Here is a 25,581-nt window from a genome sequence, read left to right on the forward strand (position 1 = left end):
GTTATATTTACTATCATCTTGTCAATTTTTCCACTAAAACACTTCCCACTTCAGTTTCTCATTACTGAAGTAATGCTAGTGTCATATCATCACTAATTATAATCTAAGCTAATGGAGCAAATGGTCTTCGGTGGACACATGAATGATTATAGGAAGTTTACTTCAAGCTGGGGAACATGGTGTGATCTGTATTGTGAGGCTCTCTTCCTCTCAAGATTAAGATGTACTGTAGGTTCAAAAAAGCTAAAACATGTTCTCTAAAATGTAGCTTTATCGTTAAACTGTAGGTCAAGTTTGCACCATTCTGCAACTTCATGTGAGTCATGCATGCTGTTCACATGGATGTTGAATCAGCAGCAAGAAGAAATGAGTATTAGCAGCATTTTTTTTTCTTGACACAAAATGACAAATAAATCCTCACACAGGGATTATCCAGTTAGTTAGTTTCAAAAGGGTCAGTGAATGTGAAATGGTCCAGAGTTAACTAAGAAGGGTAAGTTTTATCTGGTGTCCCTGGCCAGATGTTACAACAGACCCTATAATGTGCTTGCAGACACAGCTTAACAAAACAGTATTTGGCATTATTTTTATTTTGCACCTTTATGTTATTTTTGTATTTTATTTGTTTGTTTTTAGTGTTTTGTTTGATAGAGTATTTCAAGTTTGGGCATTTAATTGCATGCAGACTACATCAAGTCGAATTTGATTTGAGTTTATTTTTCGAAATGTATTGCTGCTGCAAATTACTAGCATATGAACATATATTTTAGGAGACAGTGTTGATATTTCATACCTAATGTGTCAAATGTGCCTTTGGTGGTATTTATTTAGATGTTTTGGATCCAAAACAAACATTCGCATTTCAAATCAGGAGAATAAGATTTACAGTATTCTGATTCAAAATGAAATATTTCTCAGCTTGAAAAATTAAGATGAGTCTAAAACACATAGTGATGATTTAGGCAATAAACATAACGTTAGTTTTACATAAAGAAAGTATTTATGACCTCAAATCTTGCCGTTCTCATGTGCCTGAGGCCTGTAGGTAAAATACGATCTGTGGTGCATTCAAGCTATTATAATATTCTGTTTTGGGTGTTGAAAAATATTTTATTCTACAGTAGAAATTAACTGTAAGCATCCTGTTGCTTTCTTTAGTGGCTGCTCTGTAACTAAGAGTCATATGAATAAATAAATACTGTAAGATGGTTGACATGATGACTATTTTTTGCTGATTTGAGGAAAAATAACGCAAAAGGTCCACATTTTGGGAAATATGCTTCTTTGCTGTCTGTCAGAGAGTTAGTTGAGGAGAGAGTTGTTACCACTCATGTCTTTACCATAAATGTGAAGCTACTGCTATAGCAGCTAGGTAGTTTAGTGTCACATGAGCTAATTAATTTTTATTTTCTCATGGTTTCCTCTGAATCATGAGATGACGTTGTTAAAAAACATTTTAAACCACTCATATGCGTTGCCGAAAGGTTTGGCAACAGCCCCCAGTTTTAGCTGTTTCATACTGGGCCCACCCTGACTGAAACGTCTGCACCCTGATGATGTGAGCCGCTTCATGTAAAAGCAAAGCCACTATCAAGTAGCCTGTGAAGAAAATGCTTATGATTACTGGCAAATGACAAAACCCATGACCACAGACTTCTAAATGAACATCGTACACTCTGATTCTCATGTCATGCTTGCGTCCATTTTGCTGACTCATGCATTTCCATGGTCAGACCACATCCTTTGAGCTTAACACATAAAAACAAGTATGTGCATCAAAGTGGGTTTCAGTGCATTCTCCCTCACATCAAAGAGAGAGATAAGAAGAAATGTTCGCAGCGAAGGATTTCACAGTTTTGATCTCTTGTATGGTTCTCCTCATTGTCCAGACAAGTGAGTAATATATCAAAATCAGAATCAGAATCAGAAATACTTTATTGATTAATTATACAATACAGCAGTCATTTACTTGCTCATTCATGTAAACATGCGGAATGCAATGTCTTGCTACTTTCAATATTACAGTGTATCCGGAGCAGCAATACGTAATATAATATAATGATTTACTCATTTATTAACTTATTTAAACTTAGTTAAATGAATGAACTGAGTGTGTTCTGTTTTAGGTCATGGCTCTGAGATTATTGGGGGGAAAGAAGTGCAGCCCCACTCGCTGCCTTTCATGGCTCTGCTGGAGAACAAAATATCGATCTGTGGAGGGATACTGATCAATCCAACATGGGTCCTGACTGCTGCCCACTGCACTGAGTAAGAACAAGATACATACATTCCTAAAATGTTTGACGAGACAGCTTTACAACTGATTTATTTGTGTTTTGAGGTCAGTATACTACAGAAGTTCCTTGACGGGCATTGTGCCATTGCAAGAGTGCCAAACCAGAGTGCTCTGATGGTAGAAAGATTATCAAGATTTAGGTTAGAAAAATGTATTCAGACAGAAAGACATGTGAATATGTGATGGACAGATTTCTGACGGGGTTGTCATCAAGAAAAATCGAATAATCTATTGAATAAGAAAGCAGATCTTTAAATGCAAGATTCTGCCTGTATAAATTGAACTCTGGGAGAGTGAAGATTAACTCAACAGTTTTATATTAGTCCACACCCATGAGAGTCAGTTTTCCACTTTCAACAGCTACCACAGAGTCATATCAGCTCTGTGAGTGGGCAAACTCTCAATTCAACACTTATCAACTACTACTGAAGTCTCAGCACGTATTGACACTGGAAAAAAAACTGCTGTTCATGTTTCTCTGCGTCTCAATGAAAGCCATATCCTGCCTTTATTATATATATCATATGTGATAATGCACATGTAATAAGTTGTATTGTTAGTTTATTGTTAACCGTCAGTGTTTTGTGAACTTTGGTCTGTGTTTCTTGCTCTTGCAGCTTCAAGAAGGTGTTGCTGGGGGTGCACTCCATCAAAGAAAAGGAAAATGATTCCAGGCAGATCCGAAAGGTGAAGCGCAGTGTTCCTCATCCCTGCTATGATGCAACAGATAAGGTCAATGACCTCAGATTGCTCAAGGTAAGGTGACTTCACAGTAAGCAGTAGTGAATTACAGCCTCGATGAACAGACAAATACAAAAAGAAAGAAGAAAAGGCACAAATACACACGAAAAAGGATGTCAGCTTTCAGTCTTTTCTATTTTCAGACTGCTTTGTTAGCAGCAGCATTTTATAACAAGCCTGCATTCATGAAAACATACTTTCCTTGTATTGTGCCACTCAAACAATGAAAGATACGAACAGCGACTTGGAAAGAATGTGCAGATATTTACAAGACATTATAAAGGCTGCGGTTAGGTAATAGACATCGTAGCCGTTGTTCCTCTTTTCATGAGCAGAGGTCTCGCCGTGTGGTGTGACCTCTTTACTTGTGGTTAAGCAAGTGTTAGAAACAAGTTCCAAGAAGAACGGCTATCTGACATCTGCATAAGGTCATCTGGACAGTTATTTAAGATATTTGCATAACACATGAACATTTCCATTACAAGCATCAATAAGTAATGTTCCTTTTTTTAAATTTCAGCTTGACAAACCGGTGAAGCAAACCAAGACGGTGAAATGTCTCGGGTTGGGTAACGCCATCAAAGAACCAGCAGCTGGCACCAACTGTCTGGTGGCTGGATGGGGGAAAACAAAGAACTCTGGCAAGCAAATTTCAGACGTCCTGATGTCCGTCAATGTGACTGTGATAGACAGAGTGAAGTGCAACTCTCCAGAATATTACAGCCTTAAGCCCGTTATCACTAGCGGCATGATATGTGCTGGTTCAGAGGGTAACAACAGGGCTGATACCTGTCAGGTAAGAGCGCTTTGTGCGGGAAGTAAACAGCCTGTCACCACCGTATCATCACCTTAACTGCTACGCATGTGCCTAAAAATGACATGTCATGTATTTATTCTCTCTCCAGGGGGATTCAGGAGGCCCACTGTTGTGCAATGGAGCACTGGTTGGAGTCACGTCTTTTGGGCGGAAGTGTGGCATACTTAAAAAGCCTGGAGTGTACGCGTTTCTCTCAGAAAAACAACTCATCTGGATCAAAAAGACAATGAAGAAGTCTGAAATAGAATGAGCCCTTCCTGTTGATTATTCTGTATTCTTCAAGTTAACCATGTCTTTCTTTGTACTCATTTTATGCTACATTCACTTAATTATATTATAGGTATAGATATAATATAAATATACTGTTATAATGTTGTTTGGTAATATTTCACCACAGAGAAAACACAGTGGCTGTGGTGGATATGTGGATGCACATGTGAATCCATACAAGGTCTTTTCATATGACTTGAAATTTTCGCTAATCTCTGTTTTTGTGCTTTTATTTTGCTGTTTAGCGCAAATATGTGTTTTTAAAGTCAAATCATAATTTCTATTTCTTCCAAATAACTGACATAATTAGATGACTGCAATATGACTTTGCCGCAGTAAAATCAGGCAAATTATTATTTTTTTTCAAAGAGCTATCTCTGTTAAGATAAAGGCAAAACATCAAAGTGACAAAGTGAATCCACCCGCCAACCAGAGAGATTCACCACTTCCTGCATCAAAAGACAGACCACAAAAGACAAATTCACACGGCGTATCTGAAGACCCCATACAGGAAACGTGCTAAATGTCGCAATGTTGCACAAGTGCCTTTATTCAAATACTGACGGAGACATTAACAGGGAACATACACCAAACATGCCCACTTCCAGTAAAAGGAAATGTTTGCCATTGTCATCAAAGTTGGCTCAGCGACATTTTTGGGAGGATTATTCATCAGTTTCTTTGTCTCTCTTATCTTATACACTCTCTTTCATTCCTGTGAGCCGAAGGAGCCCTTTTGTCTCTCTGCAATATTTGCTCCCCACTTTAAATTCTTGTGGGTTTATCATGCTGCACAGAAGTCAGCTAATTACATCTATGCAGCCTTTATGTCCTGGAACTTACTGTAATGTGGCACTCATGCTACATCACTAGGTGGTGCTCTCTGCAGTAGTTAGTGGTGCAGTAGTTTTACAGAACTCAGCTGGTGGTCAACATAATTTCACTCAGCTAAAAGTAAGACTAAAATGACTTCAATAAAAAAACAATTTCTGTTGATAAGAGATAGATGAATAAAAAAATGCTTTGTTCACTGAACTGTTCCTGGGGTCCACATTTACAATACTTGACTGGTAACCCCTTAAGACAAAGAAATGTTTTCACAGGTTACATCTGTTGTGGCCAGATGAACCAGCCAGATGTTCTGGCCAGTAATTTTTTCTTTGTTTTTGAATTATTTTTAGATGTCTGAAGAGGCAAAATTATCGAGTAATTCACAAGTTAAAAAAGAAGAGTGGAAAGTCCAAAAACATCAACAAAAGTTTTGAGGGAGACGTGATTGTGATGCTTTCTCTTAATCCCCTTTCAACCCTTCAGGTTTATCTTGAGGTAAACCTTTGTGGGGGTCCCGAAACACTGCTCTACATCACCTTTTAGAGAAAATGAAGTAATCAGTAAGTTACATACCTTAACCACAAATATAAGTAGGATTATAGCTCTTTCCATCAAAATCACATCCTACTTAGTAACTCTATTTCTTGTCAAATGTGTTACTTTAATACATATGTCCTTGTACCTCTCAACAGAATTGGGTGTGATTAATGCTTATTAATCCCATTTACATAATATATGGGAAAACAGAACTAAGAGTCTACATCCATGCTCAGTGAGGCTGTATGCACAGTGGTGCTTTGAGCTAAATGCTAACATATCTTATTGTGATGTATTGGAATGCTAACGTTTGTTTAAGCTACATCTCAGCATGACAGGAATGTCATTAGTTCTCCAGGTATATGGTTGTTAACCAAAGTATAGGACAAATTTAAGTTTTGAACCAGATGCCATCAGGAGGAGAACATGATTGTCTTAATCAAATATCACAGCAAACCATCCAACAGCTGTTTATTTCACTCAAAACCACAAACGTGAACCTCATGGTGGCGCTGGAGGAAAGGTCAGAGGATCACCGTGAAGTTCTGTAGAAAGTTTCACAGCAGTCCATCCAATAGTTGTTGAGATTTCAGTCTGGACCAAAGTGGTAGGTCTGCTTGACAACCTGTGTGATTTGGAAATTAGAATTAAAAACAAAAGAAAATAAAAAATACTTACCTTGGCAACTGACCTGCTCCCTTGTAAAGGTGAAGGGAAAAAAAAACGTTACCACACCCAGGAAATTCCAGCATGTTCTTTATTTGAGCTCTAAGTGAATTATCACTGACCAACCATCTGCCTGTGTGTTTACTCTGTTTCCATGGTCACCCACAAAAGCTCACAGGCCCACCTCAGTGCCACCGAAACTATCAGAGCTCACCACGCCCTTATCAACTCATTTAGTCAAATGGATGAACGCACGGGTGTTTATGAATGTTTTTGGTGTGTTTAAATATCCATTTCTGCCATGGAGATCACCGTCTCTCACACACACACACACACACGCACACACAAGAGTAAATGTTTACCTGGGCTTGCATCACCTGTGTGTGTTGGATGAGCTGCCCACCTCGCCTCGCCTTTTCCTTCACTCACTGGTGACGCAACGCTACAAACACAGAGTGAAACCTTGTATTATAAAGGTGACTGGAAACTGTTGTATCCTGGTAGGTGAGTCAGTGCAAATTATCCCTAATATAAGATTATAAATCAACCTTCCATTCTTCAACATTTGATTTTGGATAAAGAGAGGAAAGGTTCAGATTGTTAAAAGAATAGTTTTGACATTTTGTAATTGTAATTTTGGAATGGAGTTTGATGAGAAGATGGATACCACTTTTACCTTTGTCCATTAAATATAAGGCTACAACTAGCAGCTGGTTAGCTTAGCTCAACACAAAGACTGGAAACAGGGGGAAAAGGCTAGCCTGTGTCAAATGTTAACAAAATCTGCCAACCAGCACCTCTAAAGGTCACTAATTAACACAATTTCCCCTTTACTGTGAGTCATGTGCCAAACTATTTCCCCAGTTTCAAACTTGGGGGTGGATGGGGCCTGCCTTGAAGGTAAAAGTGAAGAGGAAGAAGACTTGCAAGTAAACATGGATGCAAACAATACAGTTTTATGGGGAAGGAAATGCATACACAACAATACATTTGTTATGCACCAAAACACATTGTGGGTATCCCTGAGCTCTAACACTGAAGGTAAACCTAAATAACTTTTGTTTGTTTACAAGAAACGTCCACATTTATTTTCAGATATCTGACTAAAAGTTATTCTTCTGCTCTTGAGGCTTCATATTTGTACCTTATACAGTTTTCTTAACCTTACAGGAAATCTCACTAACCTCCTGGTGGCAAGTCATTTAAAGTCATTCAGTGAAGCCAAACTTTGTATTGTACAAAACTGTCCTTTGAATTCAAATTTTTACCATGGCATCTGATTATCATGTCCTTTGCAGAGTCAAATAACCCACCTGTTTACATTTGGCACATTTTATTGTTCACATTTACCCTTAAACCTCACTGACCCGCTGGTGGACCAGTCATTTAAATAAACTTTGTTCAACATAATTCTGAGGAAATAACATGATGCATCTAGAATATTTTCTGTCTGTCATATTATGACGCAGCCATAAAACGTGTAACCATCAAACAGCTCAAACGAAGAGCTGAAACAAGCCGATACAAAATATTTATGACACTGTCAGACAGTGTGGAATAAGATGATTTTTATGACTTTAAAGCTACTTATGGGGACAGGGAAAAGGGAAACGCAAGAAAGAAAAACAAACTTTGCTACCAAACACATTATACAATCTACAAGCTACTTTTTCCAAAATATGCATTATGCATATGCATCCGTCATTGCAGTATGTGTGTAGACTGTAGTTCAGTGACACCCGCCCGACCTGAATATTTCTCTCCCATACAGTTCCAAGAATAGAGTCAAGTGAGGTTAACCTCATACCTTCAAATTGCAGTGCCATAAAAAGAGCAGGCAGAAGCTGAAATCTAATTATCTTCCTTTTATAGTTATGGCCTTAAAGTTTGTATCGCATATTTCCTATTCTTGCTTTTTTTTTTCTTGCTCCTGATTTCCCTTTGTGCTGCACTTTAACACACCTGTGTCTCACTGTATTTATGTTTCCCTCTTTGTGTCTATTCTAGGCTCCTTTGTCCTGAACCATCTCATTATGTTCAAGTCTTTGTTTGTATTTGTATTAGGAGATAACTTCAAGTTACCTAGACATAGCTCAGACCAGACACGCCCCCGCTTCTTTTCCTAGTCCACCTGTGTACAGTGCGTCGTCTAACCATTCACAAAGCGTTGAGCGTCACTCCACTGTTGAAAACACTGCAGTGCCATAGCAACACAGTGGTTTAATGACAGTGTACAGTATACATCTTTCAATTTCTCTTTAAAAATAAGATGATTTATCCTCTAAGAGTCAAGTGCTAAAACGATAAATTCATTTATCAAACAAACCTAAAAAGACTTTCCAGTCTCTCATGCTTTTGTGTTGCTCTCATGATTCTCTGAATTCCTCGGTGATGCCAGGGAGCTTTCTGAAAGCTTCTCTCAGGGTTATTCTCGTCTGCTAAATCTGTGTTTGGCTAAAAGGCTGAGGTGTCTGTGTGAGCAGGCTGCGGAGATATGGGATGCATCCACAGATGGGAATGTAAACAAATAACACTTTCACATAACACTGAGACACTTTATTGGTGATCAAATTCCATCCCTTTTCCAGAGTGAGATGAAGAGCGTTTCTCTGACCTATAACAACAGCAGTGCAATAAATAAAACCAAACCTACAGAGCATCATAGGACTGGATGCTCAACAGTCGCACATAATAGACATCACAACAATAGTCCAACATCCAAACACTCATACAGTCGTTAGCAATAAATAATCACACTAAATAAATTACATTCTAACAAGTTCTGGACAGTGTTTTTTTTCCACAGCATCTAATGAAGCAGTCAATTCACTCTACTGCTTTCTCACTCCTCACTCCGCTCGTCTCCTTCGTCTTTGAGTCGTGCAGCTGGCTGAAAAAAGATGGAGAGAAACCAAAAGTCAATAAGTATGTACATTATTTTCTGTAAAAGTAAAACAGTTTGATACGAAATCAACCATGCAACAGATAAGTTATATTGCCAATCATTTACATTTCTATGGGCACTTTTTGGTCGCTTCCTGTCAAGTAAGATAATGCAGATTATGTTTTTAAAGCCACTATTTGCGGATGTTTTATGTGATTATAGCATCTTAAAATTTATGTAGAAAAATACACAGTTCACAGACCAACTTCCTGGTTCAACTTTGACCTACTGTACGAGCCATGGTTGGATTGTTAGCAATAATTTGGGTGTGTTCATTTTTGGGTTTTAGCTCCAAATAATAGTGATTTAAAAAGTGATTTAATAATCTGCCTTAACTGTTGGCTCGTTTACAACCTGTCTAATTGTTTAACCACTCCTCTCTAGTCATTGTCCCGTCAGACTTCGTTGTAGCAATGTTACTGAGTTCCCATATCTCAGCAATTGCTTTGGTGAGTACAATCTTATCATAACTGATAGAAATGATGGCCAAAACTATGAAAATAAAAATATTCCTTTAAAACTATTGAAAGCCTGCAAACCAATAAGCACAATGAACGTGAGTGAGACTTTAGCCTACGGCACTGATCCCATTTTTGAGCCAACAAGTTATAAATTGAAAGATCTATTTCTTGTAAGTTGAGTTCTCACAGTTATGAAGTAAATCTTTACTGTATGTGTGAGCCAGACTTGCTTCTCTCAGGGAGGACATTAAGTGACACGTAGGCTACGAGGAGAATGCAGCACGGCCGCATTGTTTGTCTCAAGGCTAAAATGTCTGAGTCTAAACACGTGAAGTCTGCATGCTTGCGTGCATGTGTTGCTCAGTGAGATCTGACCACATGTAAGTGGAGTAACTGAGCTCTTACAGTAAGGTCATCACGTGTACAGTCAGTGTGTCAGTACTGTTATTATTTGGACACACAGGCGAATGTGTACGATGGAGCGTGTGGTTTTTCTTTACGCTGGTATGCAGTGCAGAGATGGGACAGGCTGAGACACCCCCGGGCTAATCTAGAATAATTCCTTTAGTGGGGATTCCTCTTGGCGTGATGCAACTCGCTGTATTCAATAACAACAACAGGCGTACGGGCTCCTCTGTCACTCTCTGTGCCCACTCTTTCCTGTTTGGCTTAAGGCTCACGTGAGCAGACACCACCCTCTTAGGACTTAAGCAAGACTTTTGGAAGAAATACATCACCAAAATATACACCACCGGAAATACAGGAGCTCCTGATAACAGGTCCTTATTGCTTATTGCCATATTGCTTGCAAAAATGGCATTGACGTAGCATCAGCTTGGTGAAGGTTTGGGTTTCCATTTTGAGCCCCAGCGACTGACTGACTGCTCACTAGACAAATGCAAGCTCCTCGTTTTAATCCGCTGAACATAGATTTTTCTCTGAACTGACGCTAACAGATTTGAACAGCTATAGCTAACTAGCTAGTTAAGCTAACATTAGTCAGCTGAAATCGTACTGAAATCTTACTGAAATCAAAGACTTACTTTTTCATGTTTCAACCTGACTTGTTTTCAAACTCTGTAAAGTGTTTAAATATGAACTTGATGGCTACATTCATAATATTGCGCTAAAAGACGGAGGCTAAACCTGCAGCAAAAAGTTAACATTTCACCAGCTGATGGTCATACAGAAGACTTGGAAATAAAGGAACAGCACTATTCTTGTACTGCAGTGTAGAGCTACAGTAGTTAGTCCCAGTATGATGAGGGAGAAATCTAAGATCAGACTGTTTAGCTGCTTAGCTTACATACTTGGACAAGCAAGACTGAGGTTGAATTTATACCTAATTGTTTGTATTTGCAAACAGTATGTTTCAGTTTTAACTTTATAAGAGAAAAAACTTTTATTGATGTGTTTGCCGAAATAACGCTATCTCAAATAACGAGTTTGACTGGGGTTGCGAGTATGTAAACTTAAGAGTCTTTAGTGTCTAGTCTACAAAGCAGGGAAATAATAGACAGTGGATGGTGAAGTAAAATAGAAAACAACCATCAAAACTCTTAATTGCCTACGTACAGTATGACCCCCATGTACACTGCTTTAACAGAAGAAATCCAAAGCTTGACAGCTTTGTAGTTGCTGAGCGATGACAATTTAATTGATTTGCTCAGTAAGAAGTACATGAGTGTGTGTTTGTGTACACACAAGTAGGTCAAAACCTCAGGGACACCTACCTCATCGTAACTTGATGCCCTCACACCACAACGTCACCGATGGGTTTCTGTAGCTTCTCCTGCTCCGTCCCAGTTCCCAGGTAGGATGCCAGGAAGTTTTTATGTGACCTGTAACTACAGAAGACATTCAACATATAATATAATAAAAGCCGACTATAGCACTGGTGATTATCAGATGATCGCAGTAAAGTTATTTTGAAAGGCAAGAATGCAGTTACATGGCTTTGATCCAGTCTAGACAAATAAAATTCAAGGCATGTTTTCGTTGCGTTTTGGCTGTAATTTCTATAGATTACAGCCCATAAAGTGCATTGATTATTAAAATTAACCCTGTTACAACATTAGACGTTTTTTGATCAGAAATTAAATTGGAGGTAGTTTCGCTCTCAAAGTAATAAGGTCTACTTTCTCTCCACCTCCCCACTTCAGTGCTTTGTCCAACTGCGGCTATAAAGCTTTAATTGCACAGCTGGTAATTATTAGCTGTAATTTGGTTACATATTGATAAGGAACTGTGATTACACAGGGAAAGACTTGTCGCACCGTTACAGTAAGTAATAGATATTAGTTTAAAACAAAGCATGAGTAATGCACGTTGACGTGACACAATTTATGAAATGAAATCACCAGTTCCATTCTACGATAAAAGTAAAAATGAGACACGACAGCTCCTTGAGTCCATTTTGTCTAGGTGGTGAGCAATACCTGTATAGTGTGGTTGTGTTTGGGTGTGTTAATGTGCTTTTTGATGTGTCACTGTGTTCAAATGCCAAGAAGTGTTTCTGGACAGGATGTGTGGATTGTAATGTGTGTTGTGTGGAGATTTGCCAGGGTGTGGATGGTTGCCCTCATGCGTATTCGCTTTAAACTTCAATAATCTGCCCTATAACAGTGTTAAAGAATAAGGAAGAATTAGAGGGCTTTTGTGCCAAACCACTGGCATCAGGTCTTGTCTTATTATAGTTCCAACTATTGTGAAAAGTAATACCAAAGCAGAAGAGAGAAGCAGGTCACACTGATAACCAGTATACTGTGATCTGTTACATACAGTGTTGTGAGTTTTTAATTAAAAGTTTGAACATTTTTTAAGTTCAATACTCTGTCCTGTACAAAACTGCACACAGCATACTCGTGCGAATCAAACCCATGGGTTCATGATGTTTTATACAAAAGGGGTGAGACAGCCAAAGCATATAATGTGGAGGAATCCAGCTGTTTCTGGACAAATGTGTCACTGTTGCTCAAAAGAATTTCCTAACCATGAAAACACAGTTTGCCACCTTTTTAAATAGATGACTAAAATAATAATAATTGTTTGTTTTTTTTTATTTTTACACTCTATTTTAATTATTTAACTAACAAGATTATTTATTTAGTATTCAGTTATATTTTTGACTTGGCTGATAACCTTTTACTACATTTTGTCAGTTTCGAGACTCCATATGATTTTGTTTTTAATTTTTTCCTCTGAATTGCCCTGAATTTCTGGTGTGTACTGCACCACCGTTGGATGATGATCTCGGTTTATAGTACAATTGAGGTACACATGAAGTCCCTACCGGCATCTGTCATTAAGGAGTTTTTACCAGTTTTACCACAAGATCCCTCACTGGCTTCCCACCCACAAACACAAATGTTCCTTCTGAAAGTCTTTAGTGCAGCTTTAAAATCAAAATGTGTGTCTTTGCGTGTGTGTAGATGGCTGTGTGCCACTTCTATACTCACTGAGCACAGGTCATGAGCAGGATGGCGGTGCAGCTGATGACTGACAGGACCACAGCAATGACCACCAAGATCGTCTGCACCAGCTCAGTATTGTTGCTCTGATCGGACCGGGTTTTAAACGTCTCCAGAGTTTGGATCCCACAGCGCTCCCCGCCGTAACCCTTCATACAACTGCAGAGTGAAGAGTTAACGGAACAAATTGATCAGCCAGTGAGGAGGTGTGACATCCGACATTGATTAAAATATTAATCTAAGCATAGTCTATGACCATTGGAAAGTTCTGAAAAAATTAATTGTGATGATTCTCTTTTAGGAGGGCTATCATATTTAGTGAAAGTTCATTCTATCCTATTTTCAACTTGCCTTGCATTAACCATGGAGCTTATATTCACGCAAACATGCAAACATATAACCACAAAGTGAACTGATGCACATGTACTCACATGCACACTGGCTCCTGCAGGCCCTCTATGTACTTGCAGTAACCGTGAATGCAGTAGCCCAGGTAGGTGGAGGTGCAGGGATTCTCTGTGGTGCTGAGAGTCGACGTGTATCCGTTGGTGAAGAACGTGTGCTCGGGGTTTAAAGGAGTCGTGCTTTTGCTCCTTTGCCTGTTCCTCTTCTTGCCCCTGCCTTTATTTTTCTTCTCATCTTTACTCGGGAGAAATTTGTAAGTGAATGTGTAACTAAAGTTTATGGTATCATATCATCAAAAATTATAGCCAGCCTGGAAAATGACAAAAGGAGCTATTTGAAATTACTGTTGTTCACAAGTTTTTAAAAAAAAACTAAATCAAGATTCTAAGTCAAGAAAATTATTATATGATCAACACAGCCATCCTGAAAACTTTATCTGTCATTGACTGAATTTGTTTATACTATTCAAAGTCTATTTAAGAGGAAAAGTGTCTTTTCTTCTGCAATTCTTTATAAAAAAAAAAAAAGTTTGGATGAGAGTCTCCTTACAGGAAAATACAGCAAAATAATGTTCAATATTTCAGAAGTCAAGCTAATGTTCGTATGATCAACAAAGGCAACCTATGAAACTGCATCCATGATTGAATTTTTGCTCCATACTATTTAAAAACCTATTTAAAAGATAAAACATATTTTATTTTGCACTTTTCAAAAAGAAGGTCTTGACAACTTTTTGGCCAACTGGCCTCAGTTGGTATTTTGTAGATAAAAGAATATCATCAGCCAATTCTGTTTCTTTACTTCTCCATTGCATTCAGAAAACATAGATTTACCCATCGCAGATAGTTATTCTATTAACAGTGACATATGAGTGTGTACTGAAATTAAAGTGGAATAAAAAAAATCAATGTCAAGAAGAAAAGAGTTTGTTTCGGATGTCGTACTTTGAATGCTGACACTTTCGTTGTCTCCTCCTGAAAGTTCCTTGTCTGTTTCCACCTCGTCATCGTTGCTCAGCGAACTCTGGAGGCCCTCCCCGGAGGCCGGACCCCCAGTAACTCCTGCAAGTTCAGTGGAGAAGGTGACCTCCAATCCCTGAGCACTTAGAGTACTGCAGACTACTGTAAAACCAACAGGACACACAGAGAGAAAGAATAATGAGTGAGTGATCGCATCAATTCTACACAGATATAAAAATGATGAGCAGTAAAGAGAAATTAGGGTCAAAGTGTATGTCATGTGATGCACTTTAATGTGTTGTTTTATGTCTACACTCTATTCTTTAAGAGCTAGAAACCAATCTAAGACTGTTGCATTGAAGAGATTCAATTGATGACAGTTATCGAAGAAGTTTCCTTTTCCGCTTAAAAGGTAACCAGGAAAAAGACTTGGCAGTCAATTCTTCTTCTATGGTCACCAGGAACATAAGGTTGCTTAGTTACTTTCTATTTGCATTGTATTCAGAAATCTTGGACCATTTACATCTGACTCATCCATTCATCTTAATACACTCAGAGCAATCCGAGCTTGCAAATTAGACACATACTGTATTAGCACTGAAACCAGTACAACCAGTCCACATCCAGAACCGCACTGTACATGAATGCAGAATGAGTAAGACTCAATCAATAAAGTATTTGAAACATGTTGACCTTTCGCAGCATGTGGCGCTATTGTACAATGACTTGAGCAGGTGATCATTTGGTCTATTGATAGAGTTTTAAAGCCAGAGGTGCTGCATTTCTGACACAAATCATTTCCTCTAAAACACACAGAATACCTTTCTCCTGCCTGACAAGTCCTCACTTGCAGAGACATTTCTTTCCTCCTTTGGCCCCCCGCTCTTTACTCATATCATTTTACATTTCTCATCTTTCCACTTCATTGATTTACACTCTCTGCACACACACACACACACACACAAACACACACATAATTGAAGTCCAGACTTACCGAAGCACAGGAGACAGGTGAGGACGAGAGGGTTCATATCCCAGGAAGAGAGTGTTGTGTGTATGACAGGCCTGCACTAATCTGTGTGTGTGTGTGTGTGTGTGTCGGAGTGTGTGTTTGTCCCCCGCTGATAGAGGTTGTGCTTTGCTCTCTTTACCTCCGCTGGGTGCAGCTTTTATAGACCAACGCCTGCCTCTCAACTCCAAGGAGAAAGAAGGGTGTGTGTGTGTGTGTGTGTGTGTGTGTGTGTGTGTGTGTGTGTGTGTGTGAGAGAGAGAGGAAGAGAGAGAGAGCAACAGACGCATTGTGTGTGTGTGTGTGTGTGTGTGTGTGTGTGTGTGTTTAAATGTGCACACACAGTTCCATCCCAGAAGACGCAAGGGAAGTTCATGTAATAAAGGTGTGTGTGTGTGTGTGTGTCTAATGATTAATCTGCCTCGGGCAACACATTTCGCATCTCATGTTCTCACACATGACGAGGCTTCTGTCGGGGAATAATAAGTCTGAATGGGATTGAGCCACAGAAAGGTTTGATGTGTTCTGTGTGTGTTTCTCGTCACCATTAAAACACACACAGAAACACTCGTTCCGGCTTCTTTAACTGTTATTGCTTCCGCACTTCTCCCTCTATGGTCACGAATAAGGCCATAATTACAGTGTAAATCCATTTGTGACACACACACACACACACACACAACACAGTTACCAGGTGAAAACCTTGTGTCTATAAAGTGTCAGATTCATTAATTAAATAATCATAGCCATATTTTATTTTATTTTATCAGTATTTGTCAGTATTATGGGGGGGTTTAATGAGCTTTGAGGTTCTCACTAGGCAACAACGATACACACACACACACACACACACACACACACACACTTGTGTCTGTAATAAACTGAAACCAGTCACGGTTGCACTTTACTCAAGGTACAAAGATGGCCAATAGAAAGAAAATACAGACAATGATGGCAGTAGTAAGGATCATAAAATAAGTTTTTATGATTGTGTGTGATTGATCATGTTCAAATATAGACAAATGGTGAGAAGCAGGTCATGTGACGTCATGAACAAAGTGACAGTAAATTCACCTCTGAATTTAGCTATTTTGCTGAGATCCGCTCTTATTGTTCACTATTGAGCTCTATTACTATTCAGTCACTGGTTAAAACGCACCACATCTGTTACCTTACTTTCACATTCCCTGTATGTTTTGTTCAACAGGGTGTCTTTCTGTGCCTGAATTGTTGTGTTTGATTAAATGATACCCAGTGTTACTATTTCAGTACACTGTAACCATGAGGAGACCTTAAGGCTTGGGTGGGGATGCTGCACAGAAGGGTGTGTTGGTTATGTTGTTGTGTCTGTAGACTGAGGCTGTCCCATCATTCGTGCTCCGGTGGAATCTCAGAAAAACCTGCTAGGAATGCTGGGAACTTCTCCATCTCATTCCTCGGCCTCAGCAACGGCCGGAGGCTCATGACACATTTTGTTTATAACGGCTGTGGAATTAAATTGTTTGGATTATGTGTAATGGCATTGGGGGATACGTGATATGAACGTGTGGAAAGTCTGACACAAGCCTGGAGAGGAGCGCCTCATAACAGCCGCCCACTGTAAACACACTGCTAGGTAGCTAACAGCATGAAGGATGAAAGCCTTCTGACACGCAAATGCAGCCGTATCTATTTGGATAAAACTCTGAATCATACTTTTTCACACAACAATTACAAGCTCAGTAGCTGTCACAATGAAACCGCCTCATCTCTGGAAAAGGGATTATTGCCCGCGTGAAGCACAACCTGAGACTCAGATGAAAGCTTTAAGTGTACATACACACCTGCAAACACTGAACAACACAGCAGGGCTTTCAGAAAAGTGCTGTTGTATTTTTCTGGTTTATATTGTCTTGATTATGTGGACTTATGTTTGGCCTCTTAAGTTGATTTGAAGTGATTTGTAGCACCAGTGTCAGTTGATGTAAATGCCAGGTGCTGTGTTTTATCCTGAAGATTGCGTTTGTGTTGATCTTCACTAGTTAGTGTTATCTTAGTCTAGCGTGTAAGCATGCTAACATTAAAACATAAAGTACAGCTGATGGCTGATGAGACTGTCAAACCAAAGTACAAATTGAGATTTTGACAAGAGGATGGTGCTAGAGGAAAGCAGATCACCAGAGTTATTAAAATAAAATATATAAAACTTCTGTAACCAATTTTATGGCAAACAATCTGTTGAGACGTACCCCTCTAAACCATAAATGTCAACCTCGGTATGATGCTGGAGGAAAAGTCAGTAGGACTCCTCCTCTGGGAACCATGAATGTCTGTACCAAATCATGTAGTGGATTTTAAGATATTTCACTGGGTAAGTGGGATCTTTAACCTGCTGATATCCCTAGCGGAAAAATCACAGGATCATCATTAGGATTCATCCTCTGGGGATCTTGAACGTCTGTACAAAATTTCATGGCAATCCATCCTGAAGCTGTCGAGATATTTCAGTCTGGACCAAAGTGGTGGACCAACAGACCTGCGTTACCATCCTGTTACCAGTCATGCTGCTAGCGTGGCTACCAAACATAACAGTGAAAATATAACGTGAATCAGACTTCAGCTGCAAAACAAATGTATATGTGGTACACGTGGACGTGTTTGTTTTGTTAAAGGACACGCAAGGATGCGGCTTAAAAGGGCTTCCACCGACCACATTACTCACTGCATGAGCAACCTACTATTACTTATGCAATGATTAGGTATTAACAGAATGAGCACAGCGTGCAGATTAGAGCAGCATTTCCTGAATTTTGGCTATGTTTATCCACAGGTTTTATATTTAGAACAAAACGGACACCGCTGAGAGGGTGTGTTTGTGTGTAAGAGCATGCTTATGTGTTTTTAAGTATGTCTTAAGCAGAGCAGCGCCTGCAGGTGAGTTAATGTTTATGTGTGGTCATTGCTGTTCATTAGCATACAGAGTGCATAAAGATGCAGTCAGGTGTTAAAAATGGCTCATTGACTCTGGCTGAAGCACTAATGAGGGTTCAGAGAGTAAAATGGTGCTGTTGATTAACTCGACACCGGACACTGCCCTCCGTGGGTCAGGGTTAGGGTTAGGGATGACTTCCATATTACAAACATACCTATTTCGCAGCATTATGCAAGTGTAGCGTGACCTTGCAATTTCACATTTAAATATTTGACATGTTTTAGTTAAAGTAAAAGAATTACAAAGTCCGTAGACATCCTTTGCAGTCCTCTCTTTTCATAAATCAGAAGCCAAACTGGCATGGTTTTTGTTTGGCAGGAAGTTTCTGTGCACCACTCTCATGTGAAATGTTGAAGTAAAAATGTTTGCTATTAACAAAATATCTGGTGGCAAACAACAGGAGTTAACAATAGTTGCACAAACTTTGAAGGGAATATTTCTTTTCAAAGTTCCCCTGATTTTCTGGTGACTGGTATAAGATTTAGTTTGGATGCAGTTGGACTGAGGAGGTTGCTACACTTTCCCACTGCTGCCAACATGTGTGAGTCTTATTCAAAAAGGTAATTTAGTGAATCAGATTTACTGCTAATAAAAGGTTTCCTTCTGTTTAGAAGGTTTTATACTTCTTTTTCACTGCACACATTTTAACTTGTCATAGCAGGAAAACACTATTGACATTAATGACGGCTCACATCCATTGTCAATGGGCCAGTGTGCAGAGTACCAGGGCCCTGACACTGTGATTCAAATGCAGCTGTTATTGTTCATTTAAGTAATTACACGTGCCATAATGTCCGTTGTGTCACAGTAACCTACACATGGAAACTTATCTTATGTATCAGATGATTCACTTTGACTTACTGTATAATGTTTTACTGCATTTTGAATGTATCATAACACCGGTAAACATGCACTTGGTACTAATACACTAATACTTGGTAAACAAAAATTCACACTTAATCTGAAGCCCAGAAAAGATTTACAGAGTTGCTTTAATTTATATTTCATTAAACACGTTTTTTCTGGAACAGCTACACTAATGCTGCCATCACAAAAATGTCATGTAAAATAAAGTTACAGTCATTGTGCATCATCGTCTGTGAGGGTCTTTTTCATGGGTGGGTAAAGAGAGATGTTTTCTTTCAGGAGAACTATTGATCACACGGAAGAAAAATGTGAACACTGTAGAAGACTTGAGAAGAATGTGAAGACTCTCAGCTGTACCCTTCAGACAGCGGTGGCATATGAAGTAAGACCAAAGTCATTGAAACAGGAAAAGAAATTCATACAGGAGTAAAAAAAATCAAGTTGTATTCGTTTTTGTAAGATTCCAGTGTACACATTAATACTTTATAATAAATTATCAAAATGAAACTTAACAAATAATAAAACACAGAACTGTTACACTCAGTGGCCAGTTTAATGGCAGCAATCATGAATATTTTTAATATTCATCATAGCTACAAAGAAAACAACAATAAATACACGCTAAACCAGGCAGAAATGTTAAATATAAATTAAAAACAAGGAGCAGACAGAAGGCAGCTAGATGGTTAAGGCTCGATCTTTTTTATTTTAAATAGGTTTTATTTTATGATCTCTGAGGCTGATTTAAAAGATGTGATGAGGTCTGCAACCGCGCTGAACCTCAAAAATGAGCTCTCTGAAATCATGAAATCAATCTCACATTAACTGGCAACAAAGAGACCCTAACGTGAAGATGCTACAGCACAATTGCTTAATGGTAACGATCATTATTATGGCGGTTACTGTCAGTTAGTTGTCTTAGAAGTTTAAAAAGCACACGACTAGGTTTACGTCTTGCTTCACAGACATGAAGCATGAATCACTACGAGTGGTCAGAAATGTTCCACATGTTGGTGCACTCTTACCCTTTGTATTTGTTTAGACTTTCACATTTCTGCTTGAATTTTCCATGACCCACCATCAGTGTGGCTGTGGTTTTTGTGTGTCTCACCATTCATCTTTTCAGACATGAGGGTAGCAGGTGCTGAAACACTAGAACCAGTGCAGCTGGAAACAACAATCGCACCGCTCACAAAGCTGTTTCTTTTTGAACATTTTAATCTCTTTGTGCCGATCTGTCTGCTTGATATAGTGATGCAAAGCCGTGTGACGTACAGCACTGCGAGTGGGAACAATCCAGTGAACCGGCCACTGAGCGTAAGCTCACCAGATAAAATCATGTTAACATTTTCAGAAAAATTGGGAAAATCCTGGTTCCAGTGGCAGATGCAGCGGGTCACTCTATGCAGTCTGGACTCCTTTGTAACCCTGCCGCTTCTGCTGACGTGGGAATTTGTTTTTCTTATACCTGTAAAAATAACGCAGAACATAATTTGTTCTATTTAAAAAGGCGCAAATAAAATCGTTAACTTTGTGTCCAACCATCTTTAAAAAATCCTCAGGGTGGGTTTAAATGTCCAAAGAACCATCGTCTGTGGTTTGACTTGTCTCTGCATGAAACAGGATGTTGGGGCAGACTCGTCATGAGGGGCTTGATGTTAAATACAAGGTACACCTGCAGGTTTCACATGGCGGTGTCTGAGTCACCCTCAAAATCTATAATCATACTTTATTTAGCTTAATTTGCATGCCACCAAGAGCAAAATGCATCAGCAAAAAATGTATGTAGAAACATTCTTTTTAAACATATCTTTGGCTTACAGGCAATAACATGAAGGTGCAATCATTTCATAGCACTTGAATAAAGTCAGACACAACAAACACACACATTCATTCATAGACTAAAGCCTTACCATTTACAGCAGAAGTACAGAGCTCCGGCCAGACCTACAATCAGCAGACTGACACAGAAAATGGTGACAATTATCTGCTCTTCTCCCATTGGCTGAACCACGAGCTCCGGGTTGCTACACCTGGGGCCGTAGAAGCCCCTCTCACACCTGCAACACAAAGAGACGAGTCACACACGATCACACGTGATGATTAACAGCAGCAGACACACACTCACACACACTCACACACACAAGATCGTACTTGCAGTGGTGTTCCTTGATGTCCACCAGCAGCATGCACTGGCCGTTGTTCAGGCAGTACTTGTCAAACGTGCTGTCGCAGTTCTGTGTCGACCGCTTCACCACATGAGGGCGCTCTCCTGCCTGCCCTGAAACACCAACAACAAGACAGCTGCTGGAAACCTTCTCATAGGAGACTCTGCATCGTGTTCACCGGGTGGCACTCTGTCGGCCCTCTCGGACGAATGAGTGTTCAACATATTTATTAATGTTGGCGCGTTATTGATGCGTCTCGTTTGTTTTAGAGCTGCAACAATTAGTTGAAAATTAATCTGCAACTATTTCGACAATCGATAAAGTGTTCAAGTCATTTTTCTGTCAAACATTTGATGTTCCAGCTTCTCGAATGTGACCATTTGATGCTTTTCTAAATCTTACGTTATAGTTAATTAACCCTTTCATGCATGAATTATGACAGCCTCAGTCAGGATTTTGACGAAGTGTTTTTATTTCTCTTTAGGCATGAAAAAAAAAATTTAACTTAATTTTTTTCAAATGTTAATTTCACACAAAGTTCTTCACATGCATGGACAGCATGCGTTTGAGTTTTCAACTGAAGAAATATGTATTTAACACACCAATGAATAAAATGGAAATTTTAACAATTGTATTACTCCTTAGTTGTTACTTGATGTTACCAAATTTTATTTACCTGCAAGGGTCTCCTACTATAGAAGGATTGGCAAGGTATTCCTGAGCTGCTCAGCGTTTCTGGCCTTCCGTTGGCCATCTTGGTTTTGAGACATTTGTGTTGCGCTTACAATGGCTGGCCAGTGGGTGGCAGTGTATGGGATGACGCACTAGCGTCCACTGTGGTGGTTGATGTGCAACTACACCATTAAAACCCATGCATATACAAGAAAACAGCTTTTGAATAGCTGTCCACTGTAGTGACCACTATGCGTGAAAAGTTTGTTTATTGCACTCTTATGCCTTATTTTATCCCCCCCCCCCCCCCCCATTGTAAAGCACTTTGTAACTTTGATTCTAAAGGTGCATTATAAATAAAGTTTAAAAACACACGTGTCACATTTTAGCCCCACAGAGTCAATATATTTTTCATTGATGGATGTGAAATGAAAAAAATGGATGAGCCTAAATTGTTGGCTTTAAGCTTTAAGGGTGTCTGAGGGTGATACTGGGGGAACAGTGTTGAACTCACATCCCTTTTTATTCATAGTCTTCATTTTCAACACCTTCAAATTAAAGCAGGAAGTCAGCACTTTAGGGCTGCAACTAAAAATCAATTAATCTTTTTGTCTATAAAATGTCAGAAAACTGTGAAAAATGCCCAGTATGATTTCCCAGAGCCCAAGGTGACGTCTTCAGGTGACTTGTTCTGTCCAGTCCAAAGATATTCAATTTATAATGATGTAAAACAGAGAAATGCAGCAAATCCTCCTGACGTATAAGATTAATCGAAGAGCCAACTAGACTGAGTTAAAGAAGCTCCTTAAATGCCTGCATCACGGTTACAACACATACTTATTTCAACAGTTTCATGCCATGCTACACCAAAAACAAATACATGGTACAGTATCAGTATCATATCCCTTATGAGAGTACTTCCAGTTGAATTATGTGTTTGCGCTAATATTTCAGCACATTTATCATACTTGACAAATAAAGTGATTTGTTATAAATAAAAGTAAATCACAGTGGTTGTCGGGGTGATTACCTGCAGGTAGAGAGGCGCTGTCTGCAGTTTGCAGTCTGGATGAGACACTCTTGGTGAGCACATATGGCCAGAGCAGCATGAGATTTGGCTCATTAATTACAATGATTATTACTGGACTCCAACAAAGCACTGGGTCCCAACCTTTTTGGCTGTTGTCCCCTTAAAACAGCCATTTGATCCCTTGTCACAGGTTTAATGTGTTATGATCAGTTTAAAAAGGTAATTTTTCCTTCTCAAATTGTTTAATTTGAACAATTTTAGGGGCCTGAAAAGATAAAATTATATAATAATTATATTATATTATAATATTTCACACAAAAAATGGATTTATTAGAGAAAAGCCAGAAAAATATAGACAGTTTTGAGTAGAAAGATATGTTTTCACATTAGGTTTTTGACATAACATGACTAATATTTAAGATGAGGAAAAGCTCTAAATTCATAACTTAAAAGTGTTTTCCCCGTATGAACACTTCATTTCATTTGTCATTTCAGGTGACAGAAACCTTAATTTGACATGATAAATACATTTAGTCTGCAACACCCCAAAGGGATTTGTGTTTGTTGAGTGTGTTTAGATAAGACACCACGATAGCATTAAGGAAAAATTTGAAAGTCATAAATATGAGAGGGAAAAAACATTTTTGGCGAGAAACATCAGATCCCCTGCCATTTTTTTTTTTTTGTGTAAACTTTGCCAAGTGGGCGCTGTGGTGTTGCCTTGCCCCACACGCCTGTATGCCTGTACCGGCCTGTACCAGCCTGCACAAACTTTATAATGCACAGAATTTGCAGACGCCCACATTCCTGCAGGCAGGACAGAAAAACACATGAATCGGGATGCGAGATGTGTCTGGTTATGAATCAGGTTATACCTGCTATGAAAGCAATCGCACTCTCTCGTCTGTCGTTATGGCTGCAGAGATATTTTCCTCTGTGTTTTCTGTGAGAGCACTCTGGCTGGTTGTTGGGTGTTTCTGACGTGGCTGATTGGTTTAAAGTACACAGTGAGCTGGAAGTGGTGACGAGGCAACACTTCTGTATTACTAATTAATCACTGTTCAATTTATATCATTAGTCAATGACTCACTCTAATTTGGCGTCTGGCACCAATATATTCCTGATACCCATCTCACCTTATCGCATTCATTTGGACGAGAATTACATCTGTGTTTTTTTGACGTGTGAAAAGTTGAACATGCAACAGTCAGCTGGTTAACACAGATGTTTAGTCTATGGTAAAGGTGAGCAGGGCAGCAACAAGCTTACTTTACATGACCCACATAATCAAGAGGTTATCAGTGGCAAACTCCTATCATGATGGATGACCAGTTAATAAGTATGTGCCTACACAGTCAAAATAAACAAAGAGAGGAATTAAAGTTGCATGGAATTATTACAAAACTCTGAAGCGGTTTATTTTAGGAGTTGTTTATGGATTGCTATGAGTTGTGAAAAATGGAGAAGGCAAAAGAAACCCTCAAGAAAAAATATTACAACATTCCTCCCAGGACTTGCAGTGTTTGTGGTACTCACAGTGTTTGAAAGTAATTAAGTGCATTCACTCAAGTACTGCACTTAAATATGAGATCATGAGATTCTTGTACTTTACTTGAGTATTTTCCATTCTACATTTCAGAGGGAAATATTATTATTATTATTATATTATTATTATATTACTTTACTGCTGCAGTTACTTTGCAGATTATTATCAAGTGGTTCACAACATTTTTGACTTGTGAGCCCTTATGAATAATAATAATAATAATAAACTTCTAAGTGGTTCCTGTGATATACCTGCTTGATGCTCAATAAGGTAAAATGATCCCATATCTCAAAAACAGGTAAAGATGAGAGAAAAGTGAAAAGCATGAATACTAATTTGTGCAGCAGAACTTTGTTTTTCGCCTTTCCTCTCACATTAATCATCTCAAGAATCACTGGACTTAACTACCAAACTATATAACTAAAGTATTTAAAACTAGCTTCATCTCACCCAGCTACAATAGTAAAATGCTGCTTATGAATGAATGCATCAGTATTAACAATCTAATAATGCCATTTATAATAATATGTCAGGGGCCCACTATTTTACTTTTGATACATTTTGCTGATAATACTTAAGTACTTTTACTTAAGTAGGATTTTAAATGCAGGACTTTTACTTGTAATGGAGTATTTTTACATTGTAGTAATGGTATGTCCTCCACTTCTGGGAACTCCTCAGTTTATACAAGCTAGAATATATTGTTTCCTTCTTAAGTTTGTTATACAACTTTTTATAGATAAGAATGAACCTGAGCAACAAGCAAATTACTTAAATTGATTTTATCTAGCCACACATGCTTTCAAATAACAAATCTTCCATTCACGCTGTATTTGCCAACATCCTGCAGCATCCCTCAGGCTCTGAGCTCAGCATGTGCGTCAGCTCATTAACACAGGTATGTGGCAAGGTCCTTCACCT

General features: G+C 38.8%; 3 protein-coding genes across 3 annotated transcripts; 1 reads left to right on the forward strand and 2 right to left on the reverse strand.

The window, feature by feature from the left end:
• Positions 1-1,829: 1,829 nt before the first annotated feature.
• On the forward strand, positions 1,830-5,159 carry LOC139284101 (granzyme A-like). The gene is made up of 5 exons (XM_070904267.1): positions 1,830-1,893; positions 2,127-2,268; positions 2,914-3,052; positions 3,558-3,833; positions 3,943-5,159. Exons 1-5 carry the CDS (start codon positions 1,830-1,832, stop codon positions 4,102-4,104), a joined length of 783 nt encoding a protein of 260 aa, XP_070760368.1. The 3' UTR covers positions 4,105-5,159.
• Positions 5,160-8,699: 3,540 nt separating this feature from the next.
• Positions 8,700-15,522, reverse strand: areg (amphiregulin). The gene is made up of 6 exons (XM_070904861.1): positions 15,392-15,522; positions 14,383-14,559; positions 13,465-13,672; positions 13,022-13,192; positions 11,297-11,410; positions 8,700-9,048 (listed from the first exon to the last, which is right to left on the reverse strand). Exons 1-5 carry the CDS (start codon positions 15,426-15,428, stop codon positions 11,317-11,319), a joined length of 687 nt encoding a protein of 228 aa, XP_070760962.1. The 5' UTR covers positions 15,429-15,522; the 3' UTR covers positions 8,700-9,048; positions 11,297-11,316.
• Positions 15,523-20,645: 5,123 nt separating this feature from the next.
• LOC139284759 (proepiregulin-like) lies at positions 20,646-23,193 on the reverse strand. Its single transcript, XM_070905132.1, has 4 exons — positions 23,115-23,193; positions 21,399-21,525; positions 21,158-21,304; positions 20,646-20,712 (listed from the first exon to the last, which is right to left on the reverse strand). Exons 1-4 carry the CDS (start codon positions 23,191-23,193, stop codon positions 20,646-20,648), a joined length of 420 nt encoding a protein of 139 aa, XP_070761233.1.
• Between the last annotated feature and the right edge of the window lie 2,388 nt (positions 23,194-25,581).

This window comes from Enoplosus armatus, chromosome 4 (genome assembly GCF_043641665.1).
Source record: "Enoplosus armatus isolate fEnoArm2 chromosome 4, fEnoArm2.hap1, whole genome shotgun sequence".
Lineage (NCBI taxonomy): Eukaryota > Metazoa > Chordata > Actinopteri > Centrarchiformes > Enoplosidae > Enoplosus > Enoplosus armatus.